The sequence below is a fragment of the Schistocerca cancellata genome, chromosome 1 (assembly GCF_023864275.1).
Source record: "Schistocerca cancellata isolate TAMUIC-IGC-003103 chromosome 1, iqSchCanc2.1, whole genome shotgun sequence".
Lineage (NCBI taxonomy): Eukaryota > Metazoa > Arthropoda > Insecta > Orthoptera > Acrididae > Schistocerca > Schistocerca cancellata.
The window spans coordinates 346,401,847-346,420,297 of record NC_064626.1 but is presented as its reverse complement, the minus strand read 5'-3'; the positions used below and the strand labels follow the sequence as shown (position 1 = coordinate 346,420,297).

Sequence of the window (18,451 nt, the reverse complement as noted above, 5' to 3'; positions counted from 1 at the left end):
GTCAGGCACTTTACACTCATGGTTTGAATCGATTTTAGTGACAGAAAGACAATTAAGTTACCGGCAAACAATGAAAATACGTGTACAAAAAATTAGGCCTACTCGCGACAATGTAAACAGTGGTTCAGAAGTTTATTACTGTAAATTACTTAAGAGATGATGATACTCTACAGATATAAAGGGGCAGCAAACGTATTTAGCACACTAAACTATCAGTAAATGCACTTAAAATTGCGGTATGAAGGTTAATCTGAAAGCTCAAAAGTTCGGCCTGGCCACAATATGTAAACAAAACGAACTTTACGTGATTACTGTGAAAATATGCGAGTAAGACAAAAACCTTTAATGGTACGCTTGAAGAGCAGTATAATTAACGTAATAAATTAGTTTAAAGTGTTAAAAACAGTTTATTACTACTTAAATGACTTATCTTGTATGAGACTGAGACGTCCGTATAGCAGGCGCAGGGCAACCAGAAAAGAGAATATAGCATTTTCAGTTGTTAAATGACTTCTAAGGCCGAACTGTACATTTGATAGCAAATTGTGTGACAGAAAATGATCAATTATCCTTACATACAAAGCCTTTTCAATAACTTTAGTAAACAATGATGACCTAGAAATAGGTCTAAAATTGTCTACATTATCCCTTGCTCCTTTTTTATAAAGTGGCTTTACTACTGAGTACTTTAATCATTCTGGAAACTGACCATTCCCAAAGGAAAAATTACAAATATGGCTAAATACAAGGCTAACATGTGTAGCACAGTACTTTAATATTCTGCTAGGCACTCCATCATATCCCTGAGAGTCCTTAGTCTTCAGTGATTTAATTATTGACTCAATCTCCCCCTTATCTGTATCACAGAAGAGTATTTCAGACATCAATATCGGAAAGGCATTTGCCAAGAATGTTTTATGATTCCCTCTAGAAACTAAATTTTTATTTAATTCACCAGCAATACTCAGAAAACAATTGTTAAATACTATACATATATCTGATTTATCAGTAACAGAAATATTATTACTACGAACTGACTATCGTTGACCTTGTGCTACTGACCAGACACTTCCTTCACAACTGACCATATAGTTTTAATTTTATCCTGTGGATTAGCTATTCTATTTGCGTACCACATACTCTTTGCCTTCCTAATAACATTTTAAGCACCTTACAGTACTGTTTGTAATGGGCTACTGTAGCTTGATTGTGACTACTTCTATCATTTTGATATAATTACTACTTGGTTCTACATGATATCTTTATCCCACTAGTCAGACATCAAGGCTGCCTTTTACTGCTAGTACCCTGTTTAGAATGTTCTAATGGAAAGCAACTCTCAAAGAGCACGAGAAATGTGTTAGGGAAAACATTATATGTGTCATCTGTGTTATTGGCACTATAAACATCCTGCCACTCTTGTTCCTTAACTATGTTTAAAAAACTCCCTATTGCCATTGGATTAAATTTCCCAGATAGTTTGTAATTATATGTGACCTTGGTTTGAGTACAAAAGTATTTTAGCATTAAAATTTGTGCATCATGGTCTGAAAGGACATTCACCATTTTACTAACCAGATTTACCTTAAATGATTTATGATTTTGTTTCCTTGAGTAAACAAATAAAGTTTGTGTATCATGGCACAGTTATGTTGATATCACTGAACACTTCTGTCATTGCGAAGCATGGGAAAAAGAGTTGATTGAAGCAGCAGGTGGTGTTTGAAGCTTTTTATCTATTTTGTATTGTGTTTCTTATTTAATGTCACCCAGCAATCAGAGGTGTAAGTATGATTACTGTCTTTGAATGATAATATTAAAGATATTGTGGTAACAAGCAATGAATCAGGTTATGCCTATAGCATAACCTAGCTTACATTTTGTCTTTTGGCTGTAAGCACAAAATGAGCCATACCATATAAATGTTGTAAACAGATTTAGAGAAAGCAAGAAATGATGATCTTCTGCAACCAGATTCTTTACCAGAAAACACAAGACATGAAGGCATACTACACAAGAGTAGTCATTCCACATTACAGTATACATTTATCCTTGAAAAGAATGCAAAATGTTCTTGCATACATTTGGTATTACTGATGAGTGAGTAACAACAACTTTAGGGAAACTTAGTCCAGAAGGTTAATAAGTGAGAGCAAATATGGCAAGCACACATTAGTTGACATTATGGAAGGGATAAGAAATCATATAGATTCATTTGATAGTGTAGAGTCAGAGTCCATTAGAAAGGATAGTTTATGATAATATCTAGATAGCATCGTCAGTATTCAAAAGATGTATAAAATGTACATTTGGAAGTGCCAAGAGGAGGGGAAGAAACATGCATGAGCTTGGATGTATGAAAAAGTTTTCAAAACAGAATACAACCTTGGCTTTTTCAAACTTAAAAAGGATGCATGTGATGAGTGTGAGCCCTACAAGAATGCTGAACCAGAAAATAAGACTTCTTTAGAGGAAAAAATACAAAGATATCTGGGAAACAAATACATGGCTGGAGCAGAAAAGGTGCAGACAGATTGGAGGTGCAAACTGACAGTACATTTCTATGTAGCTGTTTTGATTTACAGGAGGTTCTCAACACTCTGCATTGTGAAGTATGCTTGCTCTATTGCAAAAGAAAGCTATAACACGGGAATGTAGAATAAATTTATTGAAAACGTGTTCCTGAATACTGGACCCCTTTTTGTACCAAGGTAAGTGATTTTAGGTGTTCATGCTTCATGTGCTATGAGAAAACTGGATGCAGAGGGAAGCATGGGCGTAGCTACCTGTGTCTACAAAATTCATAAAGCTGCAGGTAAGAATGGCAACAAAAATGTTTTTTTTTTCTTTTTCTTTTTTGACAGTTGCTGTGGTCAGAACCAAAACATCTAACTGTGTAACAGTACAGTGTGAGTACTCTACACACTGAATTAATTACCAATGAATTATTATTATTATTATTATTATTGTTATTGAGAAAGGGCACACCCAGAATGAAGGAGACAACATGCACAGTATTACTGAGAGGAGTGGGGGGGAAAAAAGGAAAGAAAACCATTTATGTACCTCAGCAGCACAAAATGGTAAAAGATATGATGTATATGAGATGTCACAGAAGAATCTTTTTGGATTTAGAAGGAACTTCACTGAAGGTCCGAAACTGTACTAAAGCTGAAAATGGAGAAAGAAAAGAGAGGCTGATTACCAGAGTAATAATGGTGAGAGACAAAGAACCATGGATGGTGTCATTTTAAATATGAAAATGACAAACTACAATATAACTGATTCAATGCACAAGTTTTAAGGTTGCATGCTGTAGAAGACTTGCCATATGCTTTTTCAGTGTTAATTATAACATACAGCTTTATTGTTTTTCCTGGTCACTATTTGTTGTCATTGTTTTGTGCTTACATACTATCATATTCATGTGGTAGAAAGCTTTGGAAATAAGAAATGTCATAGAGGCATTATTACTGCCAACTGAATTTGTGAAATATGATATTCACATTTGTAGCCACATGCTGATGTAGTCCAATTTCAGTGAAATATGACTGTAAACAAGATTAATGTCAGGCATCAATACCTTTATAAATAACTCCATCTCTAAAATAACTTCTAGGACATTTTTTGGTATAAAGTACTTCATAACAATGGAACAACAGGACATTCTAAGCAGCATTTGCAAATGTACGTTTCCAGATTGATTTCTGGGAAATACTGAAACTTTCTATTCATTGTACTGTAAAGTTAAAGAAATGTTAGTTATGATAGTATTGCTCTGAACCATCAAATTATCAGCATCCAATAGATCTGAAATGTTCTTTTTCATTTTTCTGTATATTATTATTTTCAACAGTTTGGAAGTATGAGCTGTTAACCTGTTCTCACACTCATCAGTCTTTACTGCCTCTAGTGATGGGACAAATGACTAGTTTTAACAACTGACTGGTCAGTCAGTTGTCTTTTTTTTTTTTTGGTTTAATCAGTTTTTCCGACCGAATGATACAACTCATTTTCACTCACTCACCAGGTTAAAGTGGTTTATAAGAATGTTTTCACCCACTCATAAGATTTGAATGGTTTCATCCAATGCAAGAAAACCGACTGACAAGTCTCTGTCAGTTATGACTGTTATATGTATGTTTTCATTCAGTCTCTGAGTATGAGTGATTTTATTTACATACTTTTTCAGTCTGAGTGGCTGGAACACACAAATATGGCAGCTGAGATGGCATACACTCATGATACTTCTTCCAAAAAAACAGTGGATCACGTTTCGCCTCTATATGTAGAAGCTTTTTGGACATGGAGACCTGCATGTCCTCTTGCACCTTTGTAAATTCCACTGATGCTGACTCTTTTTTGTTTTTCTGTTTGATGAAAAGTGTCCAGATCATTTTCTTCTTCTTAATTTGTGGTAGATAATCAACTTGAGTCCCCGAACTATCAACCACATCTCTGCAATTGTTTGGCTAATCTCCAGTATGATCTCATTCATAAGGTTTTCAGCACTTCCAGACACCTGAAACCACACTTTTTGAACAGAAGGGCCAAAATAGCGCTTTGGCACAGAAGCCGGTGCTGTCTTCTTCTTAAGCTGCCTTTTTGACATGTTTTCTCAATGTGGGCCCACCTCAGCCGTTGGAGTTTTCTGTCAATGTTCTTTGGCATGCTTGAACTAGCAGGACTACAACAGAGGATGTTGTGAACAGTTCCCTACACAGTTCTTCTGTTAACTCGTACAGGGGTTCCAGTAGAGGAAAGTAGCCTTCTAAAATATCCCCCTTCCTCATTTGTCATAAGAAATTCACAGGTAACACATGAAAATATCATTACGAGGGCATCTTTGACCGACACTCGGCACTACCTCAGAAGAAAAGTAGAGTGCCACCTGCTGTGCATCTCCTGTTCCAGCTTTAAATCTTTTTGTTCCACCAAACTTGTGAGTCTACCACTTCAACAGTGGCTACCTTACTGCTTTTGAAAAACCTGATGATTTTGGACATTTCTGTCTCGAGGAGCTCGGTGTCACTGATTCAAAATGGCTGAACACATCTGACATTACTAAATTAAATTTGCGAGTAGCACATCTTGAATGAACAACATTCATTTTCCTTGCTACATCCACCATAACACTAGTGTTGTCATTGACAAGAGAAAACACTGTCACCTATTCCCCATCCAGAAATAATTATTTTAATGCTCTCGATAACGTTTTCAGAAGTGTGCTGATCAGTGATGTGCACAGTGGTCAGAACAGCAGAATGCAGCTTCTGCTGCTCAAGACAATGAAGTGCGCTGATACTGTCAAAAACCCTTGTGTATTTACGTTGGTCCACACGTCAGCAGTCAGTGTGACATATTTGCTGGCAGCATATTGCCAACAACTAATGTAATTTTGAGACAACGATCATTTAACTGTTTGTGTGTCAGAGTCTTCCTGGAAGGCAAAGAATAATATGGTTCTAGCGTCTTCACTAGTTTTGTAAATTTGGTATTATAAACAAAACAAAGTGCAATTTAACACTCAGCCACAGTATCAATGAGGAGATTGCCAGTTGTATCTGCTAAGAACTGAATGCACTAGCACGTCCAATTATCGCCCCCAGGGTGCTAAAAGGGTGCGAACTTCGTTACAGTGTTACAGACTGTTTACAAGGTTGGCTTGAGATAGGCCTAACTGTTCCACAGTTTGGTTTCATATTGTGTTCGCTGTGCATCATCTTCGGAAAATGGAATTTTTCTGCAATTGTATCAATATCTAAGTCATAATAAGTATGAACTTTAACGTTTCTGTCTCGTGGGAGAGCAAGTCCTGACAAAACTCTACCATCTGCTGAGCCACAATATATGAGACAGGCGAAATACCCTCAGACTTCAAGAAGAATATAATAATTCCAATCCCAAAGAAAGCAGGTGTTGACAGATACAAATATTACCGAACTATCAGTTTAATAAGTCACGGCTGCAGAATACTAACGCGAATTCTTTACAGACAAATGGAGAAACTAGTAGAAGCCGACCTTGGGGAAGATCAGTTCGGATTCAGTAGAAATATTGGAACATGTGAGGCAATACTGACCCTACGACTTACCTTAGAAGCTAGATAAAGAAATGCCAAAACTACGTATCTAACATTTGTAGAATTAGAGAAAGCTTTTGACAATGTTGACTGGAATACTCTCTTTCAAATTCTGAAGGTGGCAGGGGTAAAATACAGGGAACGAAAAGCTATTTACAATTTGTACAGAAACCAGATGGCAGTTATAAGAGTCGAGGGACACGAAAGGGAAGCAGTCGTTGGGAAGGGAGTGAGACAGGGTTGTAGCCTCTCCCCGATGTTATTCAATCTGTATATTGAGCAAGCAGTGAAGGAAACAAAAGAAAAATTCGGAGTAGGTATTAAAATCCATGGAGAAGAAATAAAAACTTTGTGGTTCGCCAATGACATTGTAATTCTGTCAGAGAAAGCAAAGGACTTAGATGAGCAGTTGAACAGAATGGACAGTGTCTTGAAAGGAGGGTATAAGATGAACATCAACAAAAGCAAAACGAGGATAATGGAATGCAGTGGAATTAAGTCGGGTGATGCTGAGGGAATTAGATTAGGAAATGAGACACTTAAAGCAGTAAAGGAGTTTAGCTATTTGGGGAGCAAAATATCTGATGATGGTCGAAGTAGAGAGGATATAAAATGTAGACTTGCAATGGCAAGGAAACCGTTTCTGAAGAAGAGAAATTTGTTAACATCGAGTATAGATTTAAGTTTCAGGAAGTCGTTTCTGAGAGTATTTGTATGGAGTGTAGCCATGGTATGGAAGTGAAACATGGACGATAAATAGTTTGGACAAGAAGAGAATAGAAGCTTTCGAAATGTGGTGCTACAGAAGAATGCTGAAGATTAGATGGTTAGATCACATAACTAAAGAGGAGGTATTGAATAGGATTGGGGAGAAGAGGAGTTTGTGGCACAACTTGACTAGGAAGAAGGGATCGTTTGGTAGGACATGTTCTGAGACACAGAGGGATCACCAATTTAGTATTGGAGGGCAGCGTGGAGGGTAAAAATCGTAGAGGGAGACCAAGAGATGAATACACTAGACAGATTCAGAAGGATGTAGGTTGCAGTCATTACTGGGAGACTAAGAAGCTTGCACAGGATAGATAGCATGGAGAGCTGCATCAAACCAGTCTCAGGACTGAAGACCACAACAACAACATGAAAACCCCTTCAAAAATCTGAAATTCACTCGCGGTATGGATCTCTATAATGTCTGAAAAAATCAGTTACTAATTTAAATTAATGACAGGGTCGCGATTTTTTTTATGAAAGAGGCGACATTTTGCGCATAAGGGAAACATTCCCACTCGAAAATGGACGGGCTTCGAGCTTCGCAAGTGGTAACACAGTGGAAGTTGGCAACGCCAAGTCCCCACTAATGTATTGTTGGCGGGAGCAGCCCAGAAGCTCGCTATCTAATGCTAACTTACGTAATTCGGACTGCAAGGATTCACTATATAAAACGAGCGACGCTGCAGTGCGAGTTAGTCCTGCGCAAACGAAGGTGGTGGTCACCTTGAAGCGTCCCTCGTTGACGGGCGGCATGGCGTACGGGACGCCGAGGAAGACGGAGACGCTGGCCTGCACGCGTTCCACGGGCGTCTGGCCGGGCCAGAAGCCCGACTCCGGCAGCGGGTTGTCGTACAGGTAGACGCGGAAGCCCTGCACCTGGCCGTAGCTCGTCTCCACCAGCACGTCGCGCTCCAGCTGGCGCGAGTCGGCGCGCTCCTTGCCCTGCAGATCCGGCCGCCAGCCAGCCAGCACGCCCGGCAGCGGCACGCCATTGTTGTCCTGCAACAATCACGAGGGGCTCTTTCCAGTATCGCTAGGTAAATGGTCTGCCGGTACGTTATTTAGCTCTATATACAGTAATGGAAATAAGTATTCGTACACTAGAGCGTGGAAACGTAAACTGCCTTTATTGACAATACGAAACCAAAAACACTAATTGGATATGCACTATACACATTAGCCAGTCGCCAATGCAGCTATGCTGGTATACAGGGTGAAAAGTATTTAAACCGACAAACTCTGGGAGGTTGTAGGGGACATCAAAACAAATATTTTTCCCTAATGTCATTTTCTCCTATGAGGAGTATTTAAACCGGTAGAGGAAGGTTTCTCTGGCGGCAAATTAATTAAACCAACAAACACTTTTTCATTTTTTTATGACCAAGATACAACACATTAACACAACCCAATTTCAATTACAGTAGATTTTCAAAAATGCCTCCTCTGACACGTAAACAAGGGTTACACCGTCGGATCATGTTCTGTCTGACACGGGCAAAAACCCCAGGAGTATCCTGAATTGTTCCTGCTGCTGCTACTATCCGGGCAACCGGATCCTCTTCTGATGCAACAGGAGTTACGTAAACAATGTTGCGCATCTCTTTCCACACAAAAAAGTGCAGAGGGGACGTATCTGGGGATCGAGCAGGCCATGGTACAGGACCACATCTGCCAATCCACGTTTCTGGGAACCGTCGGTCCAGGAATCGACGCACACGACGACTGAAATGTGTCGGCGCCCCTTCATGCTGGAACCACATGCGTTGTCTCGTAGGGTGCGTGACGTCTTCCAGCAATTCTGGCAATGCTCTGGCGAGAAAATTATAATAGTGCCTGCCATTTAATGGCCTAGGTAGCAGATACGGCCCAATTAAACAGTCCCCAACAACACCGACCCACGCATTAACGAAGAACCACACTTGATGAGCGCTAGTAACTGTGGCATGTGGGTTATACTCACTCCAAACATGCGAATTGTGCATGTTGAAGACTCCATCACGCCCGAACGTTGCTTCATCGGTAAAAAACACAGAGGATGGAAATGTAGAATGCATTTCACACTGTTCCAGGTACCACTGCGAAAACTGCACTCTGGGTGGATAATCAACTGGTTCCAGCTTGTGGACACGCTGTAAGTGAAATGGGCGTAACAATTGCTCTCGAAGGACTGTTCTTACATTCATCTGATTCGTCCCCATGTTACGTGCAATTGCACGAATGCTCATTGAAGGATCCCGCTCCACATGGTGCGAGACATCTTCCTCGGATTGGAGCGTTCTTACCGTGCGACGGCGTCCCTGTCCAGGTAATTTGCTAAATGGCCCGGTCTCACGCCGACGTTGGTACACAGCAGCAAAGGTCGTATCATGCGGGATAGGGCGATTTGGATATTGTTGTTGATAAACCCGCTGTGCGGCTCGTCCGTTGTGGTGCACTACGTAGTACGCACCAACCATATCAGTGTACTCACTCCAGGTGTATCGCTCCATTAGTAAACAGAGACAATGCACTACTACACTGGTGGACAGCAGTTGCCTACCACTGAGCCCTCTAACAACTGAAGATCGTAATACGGCCTCTAACAACTGAAGAGCGTAATACGGCCTCCACCGGTTTAAATAATCCTCATAGGAAAAAATGACATCAGGGAAAAATATTTGTTTTGATGTCCCCTACAACCTCCCAGAGTTTGTCGGTTTAAATACTTTTCACCCTGTATAGAACTCGAATGAACAAGCCTTTACAAAACAAAACACAAAAACGTCTGCCAAGTGCTCCACTGCGCTGGGAATTAAGTATTCATACACCAACAGAAAATGACACTTCTAACAAAGCCAGAACATGTTTAATACTTCGTATGCATACCCTTCCGATGTATTACTTCTCGCAACCACCGCGGCATGGAATGGACCAATTTTCTTGTAGTTTCCGACGTGATACCTTACCATTCTCGAAGGAGAGCCTCTTTCAAAGAGGCCTTACTACGAATGTCGTGTTTTCTCCCTCGTGTTTCCAGCTCACTCCACAAGTGTTCGATGGGATTCAGGTCCGGACTCTGAGCTGGTGATTTATGACTGTGTGGAGTGTTGTAGAGCAACCACAGCCGGCCATTTTCGTCGTATATTTGGGATCATTGTTCTGTTGGAAGTAATAATTGCTAGGAAGACCCAGGGCGTCAACACTCTGTTGTAAGTTCTGTTTGAGAATGTTCATATACACAAATATGTCCATAGTACCTTCCACAAACACTAATTTTCCGACACCGGAGGCTGACATACAGCCCCATACAATCACTCCACCACCTCCGTGCTTCACCGTGGGTTGAATGTTGTTTCGGTCGAGGTCTGTATTCGGTCTTCTCCAGACCAAGACCCTCCATCATTGTGCACGATATTAAATTTGCTTTCATCACTAAACAATACAGTATCCCAGAAGTCTGCTGTCTTGGATACATGCTGTTTCGCGTGTTCCATCCGCCACTTCCTGTTCTTTTTGCTGATGTAGGGCTTTCGTCTCGAGATCCTGGCTCTGTAGCCCGAACGATTGAGAATGGTACGAACTGCCCTTGGAGTGTTGTCCTTTCCTAAGTGGTCATGTACATATGTGGATAGTGCCGACTGCCTTTTTTGCGTTTTTCTTGATGATTCTTAGTAGCATTCTGGTCTCTCTTGTCGTAAACTTCTGTGGAAGACCGTGTCGTTCACTGTTTATTACTACATGTCTGTCCTTATATCGCTTAATGTTAGATTGCACAGTCGCTCGGCTTCGTCCTATGATGCTCGCAATTTCGGCGTACGACTTGTGTTGAAGATATTGCGCGACAACGATGTTTCGTTCCTCAATGGTCGTTTCCTTCCCCTTGCGGCCCATTCTGCTGTTCCACGTCCGACGTGCTGTTGCTTCACGGCCGCCACACGACTACACAAGTGTGGCATGCACTCCGGGGATGCGTCAGCCGTTTGTTTGGTTAAAAGTAGTCCGCTGTATGAATACATTTTGCCCTGTCGTACACCGTGCGGTTTGTAACATATTTTATTTTCCCAGAATAGATTCATGGCATACGGGAAGCTTCATTACCAAGAACATGGTTATCTGACGCTACATCATCGTACTTATTCGTATCGGCGCTGTTGGCGATTTACTATCCCAACACACCATCGTAGTTTGTCACCACCTACTGTATGAATACTTATTTCCATGACTGTATTTCAGACCTCGATATTTTCAGGCACGATACGAGTGAATACGGAATTGGTGTCCTTCACGAGAGGCGTCAAAAACGCTCAGCAGGCAAAATATTAGTTGTCCATGGCCACATCGAGAAAGAAGTAGCCAAATTGTTGATGTATCAACGCAGATTCTTGACATTAGAGTATTAACTACCTTGAGCAGTTAAATAGAGAACCGACTCGTGGCGATAACATATTAGACCTTCTGGTGACAAACAGACCCGAACTATTTGAAACAGTTAACGCAGAACAGGGAATCAGCGATCATAAAGCGGTTACTGCATCAATGATTTCAGCCGTAAATAGAAATATTTAAAAAGGTAGGAAGATTTTTCTGTTTAGCAGAAGTGACAAAAAGCAGATTTCAGAGTACTTGACGGCTCAACACAACAATTTTGTCTCAAGTACAGATAGTGTTGAGGATCAGTGGACAACGTTCAAAACCATCGTACAATATGCATTAGATGAGTATGTGTCAAGCAAGTACGTAAGAGATGGAAAAGAGCCACCGTGGTACAACAGCCGAGTTAGAAAACTGCTGCGGAAGCAAAGGGAACTTCACAGCGAACATAAACATAGCCAAAACCTTGCAGACAAACAAAAATTACACGAAGCGAAATGTAGTGTGAGGAGGGCTGTGCGAGAGGCGTTCAATGAATTCGAAAGTAAAGTTCTATGTACTGAGTTGGCAGAAAATCCTAAGAAATTTTGGTCTAATGTCAAAGCGGTAGGTAGATCAAAACAAAATGTCCAGACACTCTGTGACCAAAATGGTACTGAAACAGAGGATGACATACTAAAGGCCGAAATACTCAATGTATTTTTCCAAAGCTGTTTCACAGAGGTAGACTGCACTGTAGTTCCTTCTCTAGACTGTCGCACAGACGACAAAATGGTAGATATCGAAATAGATGACAGAGGGATAGAAAATTGAAATCGCTCAAAAGAGGAAAGGTTGCTGCGCTTGATGGGATACCAGTTCGATTTTACACAGAGTACGCGAAGGAACTTGCTCCCCTTCTTGCAGCGGTGTACCGTAGGTCTCTAGAAGAGCGTAGCGTTCCAAAGGATTGGAAAAGAGCACAGGTCATTCCCATTTTCAAGAAGGGACGTCGAAACGATGTGCAGCACTATAGACGTATATCTGTAACGTCGATCAGTTGTAGAATTTTGGAACACGTATTATGTTCGAGTGTAATGATTTTTCTGGAGACTAGAAATCTACTCTGTAGGAATCAGCAAGGGTTTCGAAAAAGACGATGGTGTGAATCCCAGCTCGCGCTATTGGTCCACGAGACTCAGAGGGCCATAGACACGAGTTCTCAGGTAGATGCCGTATTTCTTGACTTCCGCAAGGCGTTTGATACAGTTCCCCACAGTCGTTTAATGAACAAAGTAAGAGCATATGGACTATCAGACCAATTGTGTGATTGGATTGAAGAGTTCCTAGATAACAGAACGCAGCATGTCACTCTCGATAGAGAGAAGTCTTCCGAAGTAAGAGTGATTTCAGGTGTGCCGCAGGGGAGTGTCGTAGGACCGTTGCTATTCACAATATATACAAATAACCTTGTGGATAACATCGGAAGTTCACTGAGGCTTTTTGCGAATGATGCTGTAGTATATTGAGAGGTTGTAACAATGGAAAATTGTACCGAAATCCAGGAGGATCTGCAACGAACTGACGCATGGCGCAGGGAATGGCAATTGAATCTCAATGTAAACAAGTGTAATGTGCTGCGAATACAGAAAAAGAAATATCCTTTATCATTTAGCTACAATATAGCAGGTCAGCAACTGGAAGCAGTTAATTCAATAAATTATCTGGGAGTAGGCATTAGGCGTGATATAAAATGGAATGACGATATAAAATTAATCGTCGGTAAAGCAGATGCCAGACTGAGAGTCATTGGAAGAATCGTAAGGAAATGCAATCCGAAAACAAAGGAAGTAGGTTACAGTACACTTGTTCGCCCACTGCTTGAACACTGCTCACCGGTGTGGGATCCGTAACAGATAGGGTTGATAGAAGAGAGAGAGAAGATCCAACGGAGAGCAGCGCGCTTCGTTACAGGATCATTTAGTGATGGCGAAGGCGTTACAGAGATGAAAGATAAACTCCAGTGGAAGACTCTGCAAGAGAGACGCTCAGTAGCTCGGTACGGGCTTTTGTTGAAGTGTCGAGAACATACCTTCACCGAGGAGTCAAGCAGTGTATTGCTCCCTCCTACGTATATATCGCGAAGAGATCATGAGGATAAAATAAGAGAGATTAGAGCCCACACAGAGGCATACCGACAGTCTTTCTTTCCACGAACAATATGAGACTGGGATAGAAGGGAGAGCCGATAGAGGTACTCAAAGTACCCTCCGCCACACACCGTCAGATGGCTTGCGGAGTATGGATGTAGATGTAGATGTAAATACAGGGTGATTCACGAAGATATGGAAATATTTTAATATGTTATTCTACAAGTAAAACTAAAGAAAAAAGTTCATATAAACATAGGTCCGAAAAATGTTTAGTTACGGAGTTACGGCTAAGAAAAGATTTTGTCTGAAATTTAGCAACTTTGCTAATATGAAGCCATCGCCAAACGGTAAAAGGTTAAAGTAAATCACATCATCATCATCATCATCATCATCAGTGTTCTGCCTAAAGGCAGGTTTTCACTTGGTAGTTCTCCAGGCTGTCCGGTCTTCTGCCATCCTCTTCAGGTCTACATAATTTCCTCTTCCCTTTATGTTGTCTATTATCTTGTATCTCCTTCTTCCTCTCAGTCTTCTCCCACAAACCAATCCTTCCAAAGCATCTACTAGCAAGCACTCCCTTCTTAATGAATGTCCCAACCAGTTCTTTTTCCTTTCTCTCACAACCTTCAGCAGACCTCTTCTCTGACCAACACTTTCCAATACTCTTTCATTACTCACTCTTTCCATCCAGCTTATTCTCTCCATTCTCCTCCACATCCACATCTCAAATGCTTCTAACCTTTTTTCATCCTCTCGTCTCAGCGTCCATGTTTCTGCCCCGTATAGTGCCACACTCCAGACAAAACATTTGCCAAGCCTTTTCCTTAGTCCATTATCTGATTTGCCACATAAGACTCTCCTCTTTCTGTTGAATGCCTCCTTCGCTATGGCAATCCGAGTTTTCACCTCCTGGTGACATCTCAAGTCTTCAGTTATTGTGCTTCCGAGATATTTAAATTCGCTTACTTGGCTAATGGTAGATTGTCCTATTTTAATATTGGACAGTCTGCGTCTTGTACTGAGGACCATACTCTTTGTTTTTGCTGTGTTTATTTGCATCCCATATTCCACACAAGCTTCATTCAGATCTTTGAGCATGTTATTCACTGTCCGCTCACTTTCTGTCACTAATACCATGTCATCAGCAAATCTTATACATTCTATTCTCTTTCCACCAATACATATTCCTCTTTTCCCATCTAAGCTTTTCGCAATAATCTCTTCAAGGTATACGTTAAACTACAGTGGGGAAAGGCAACAACCTTGTCTAACACCTCGTCCAATGCTGCTTCCTTCCGACATTTCATTTCCAATCCTTATCCTTACTTTCTGGTGTAAATACAGATTCTGTATCAGTCGTCTCTCTTTGCAATCTACTCCTTTCCTCTTCAAAATATCCATCAGCCTGTTCCACTGAACTCTGTCGAAAGCCTTTTCTAAATCTATAAAAACAGCAAAGATTTCTCTCCCTTTTTCCATATACCTTTCTCCTATAGTTCTTTGCAGGCCAATAGCATCTCTTGTTCCTTTTCCTCTTCTAAATCCGAACTGCTCCTCTGCAATCCCTGCCATATAACCTTCTATTCAACACTCTCAGCAAGACTTTAGCTGCATGAGAAATTAGACTGATGGTCCGGTGCTCTTCACATTTTTTAGTGTTTCTCTCTTTCTGTATTGGTATCATAACTGTTGCAGCGAAGTCCCCAGGCCATTCCCCTTTGTCGTATATCTCGTTACAGAGGTAGACTATTTCTTTTCTTGCCTTGTTTCCCAGACTCTTCAACAGTTCTGCTGGCAAATCATCTATTCCATATGCCTTCCTATTCTTCATCTCCTTCAGCTCCTTTTTTACTTCTGCTTCCAAGATGGTAAATCCCTTTCCATCTTCCGGCACATATTGCTCCTCTTCAACCTTAATTTCGGTTTGCATTTCATCCCCCTTATACAGACATTCAATATATTCTTGCCATCTGTTCAAAACCTCCTGTGGTTCTTCTGCTAGAGTACCATCCGCTCTTTCTATTTCCCTGTTATTCCTCTTTCTTTTACGTTCAAAAACTATCTCACTAGCCAGTTTATACATCATTTCATACTTTCCCCCTCTCTCCATTTTCTCTATTTCGTCGCATTTCTGTTTCATCCATTTTTCTCTTGCTTCTTCAGTTTCTCTTCTTAATTCATTATTCTGTTTCCTGTACCTCTTTTTGCCTTCTTCAGTTTCTACACTTTTCCACTTTCTGCGCTCTTCCATCTTTTTTAACATGTTTTCTATTATCCATTCTTTCCTGGTGCTTTGGGATACTCTAATTCCTAGTACTTCTTTGGCAGAGTCCATGAGTCCTTCATTTTTATCCACTTGTCATTAACACTTTCATCAACACTACCTCTTTGCCATTTTTCCATAAATCTGTTCTCCAAATCTGATGCCTTTCCTATCTAAACATAGAAAAGTAAATCACGATTTCCATTTATTTTGTTGTTATTGATCTGGTGAATCTAATAAAACATGTCCCAGATGTGTATCTACAGTAGTTTTCCAGAACATCCAGAGAAGCAAAGAAGTGATTTCGTGAAAATTTTAATTTATTAACTACTTGGCCCAATTTGTTTTTTAAATTCCAGACAGTTGCACAAAGTTTTCAAGAGAAGTTGTAGAAATTTTAATTTTGGATAAATGATGGTAATAACGTTAACTGAAACTGTATGAATATGTAAGATAATCTGTTTTTATTAATACCATAGCACATGTGAATTAATGTTAAACCAGAAAAAACAAAGCTCAGTGTTAAGGAAATTGTTGAATGTACACACAATTTCACAATAAATGTTCAAAAATGTCTCCACCGAGTTCAGTTCATTTAGCTGCACGTGTATGAACAGGTTTTGTTGCTCGTTTCAGTTTCACAGGGTTGTTCTTCATTTCGTCTACTGCATTCATAATGCGAGCAAGTAATGCCTTCCGTGTATTTGCCACAAATAAACGCCATATCGGTGTTTTCCTCTGTCGTAAATTTGAAAGGCATCCCTCTTTCATAAATAATCTACAAACTACAACAGTTACTATGTAGTTTCACTTAAATACACTGTTCTTATTATGTTCTTTCATTGAACAATACAGAAAAATAACTCGTTTCAAGGTTAGGAAACGACTGAAACAAATCACTAACGATTGCCAACAACGACTTAAACGTTTCTACATTCTTAATGAAAAGTAAACAAATTTACTTGTATAATAATTGCTTCTCTGGAGTTCTGGAAAACTACTGCAGATACACGTCTGTGACATGTTTTATTAGAGTCACCAGACAAATAACAACAAAATAAATGGAAATAGTGCTTTACTTTAACCTCGTGCAGTTTTGCGATGGCTTCATATTAGCGATGTTGCTAAATTTCAGGCAAAATCTTTTATTAGTCGGAACTCCGTAACTAACATTTGCGGACCTATGTTTATATGAACTTTTTTCTTTAGTTTTACTAGTAGAATAACATATTAAAGTATTTGCATATCACCTGCGAATAAGGAGTGTGCATTCGGTTGCGCAGAGCAAGAATTCTGTCCGCAACATCTCCTGCAACTCAAGTCACGTGATTTTGGGACGGCGCAATTTAGTTCGTACAGGGCTTCGCGTATTCTGAGTGTTATTACTGCTCTGCTACAGATTACCTTCACAATTACCGTGAAACTTTTTACACGCGTTTGACAAATATTTTAATAATTTGATACCAGGAACCGAAGTTGGCTTAAAGATGTGAAGAGCAATGGTATTGTACTTTTTCGCCACAATATCATAGTTGGACTCCACTTTATTTATGGTTTTTCAGTAGCGGAATAAGAAGTGACAGCCAACAGCATTATCTTTACGTTCTCTATTGCATTTATTTATTCGTATTGTCGAACCTCTGTTCTAATTAATTACATTACACTGACACTGTAAACACCGACGAAGTGTCACGAAAAAACGACAATTTTGGAAGAATTCAATATTCCGAGATGCACAGTGTAAAGAGTGTGCCCACGATACCAAATTGCAGCCATTACCTCTGGCTACGGACAATACAGTGGCCGACAGCCTTCACTTAACGACCCAGAGCAGTGACGTTTGCGACGAGTTGTCAGTGCTAACAGACAAGTAGCGCTGCGTGAAACAACAGCACAAATCAGTATGGTACGTAAGAAGAACGTATCCGTTAAAGCAGTGTGGAGAAATTTGACGTTAATGGGCTACTGTAGCAGACGGTCGACGCGAATGTCTTTGCTAACAGCACATCACGTGCAGTGCCTCTCTTGGGCTTCTCACCATATCGGTTGGACCCTGGACGACTGGAAAACTGTGACTTGGCTAGACGAGTCCCGATTTCAGTTGGCAACAGCTGAAGGTGGGATTCGAGTGTGGCACAGATCGCACAAATCCATTGACCCACTTGGCTACATAATGGTGTGGACTGTGTTTATATGCATTGGACTGGGTTCTCTTGATAATGGGCTACTTGGAGAGCTTAGTCCAACGTCGTATGGATCCCTCACACAGTCAGTGCAGATTGGTCGAGAGTTTTATGAACAATTTTCTTTGTAAATAAATTTTCGTTTACCAGATCACTATGACGAACTGTAGTCCGCCCTGCTTTGCCTTCGATAAATCACTGTCATCATTCTACGTGTTGTTCCTACACATTTTGGGTCTTAGGTGTTTGTATAACGTCTCATATGCACCTTACATTTTTGTGTTTTGATGAGTGCACAACTTGACATGTCTCATAAATCAAAGCAGGGAGCCAAATCTTTGCACCACACTGAAATCGTGGACTGGATATTAGTGCGCTACGTTTTCCTTCCTTCGTCCTGGATACAAGCTCTGTGAATACAATTAATATCATCTACAAGTCACACGTTTGACGTCGATGACAATGGTGTTGTTACATTTGCCTCAGCCAAAATCGAAGTGATTCTTCGTTAAGCATATTGCGTTCGACAACAGAGAATATCCTCATCTGAGTTGATAAAAATAGATAAAAGAAATTAATATCGAAGTTTTCCTTGCAAATATGAATGTGTTTAAGGCATTTGATGTACAAAGAAAACAAATAAATAAATATAATAAGAACAACGTAATAT

General features: G+C 40.4%; 1 protein-coding gene across 2 annotated transcripts in view; it reads right to left on the bottom strand.

Moving 5' to 3' along the window:
• The window catches only part of LOC126173509 (cholinesterase), a 185,008-nt gene that overhangs the window by 78,168 nt on the left and 88,389 nt on the right, over window positions 1–18,451 (bottom strand). For both annotated transcript variants that reach the window (XM_049920962.1, XM_049920960.1), the window contains exon 2: window positions 7,577–7,852. In XM_049920962.1, the coding sequence (XP_049776919.1) occupies window positions 7,577–7,852 (276 nt within the window). The remainder of the gene's footprint in view (window positions 1–7,576; window positions 7,853–18,451) is intronic.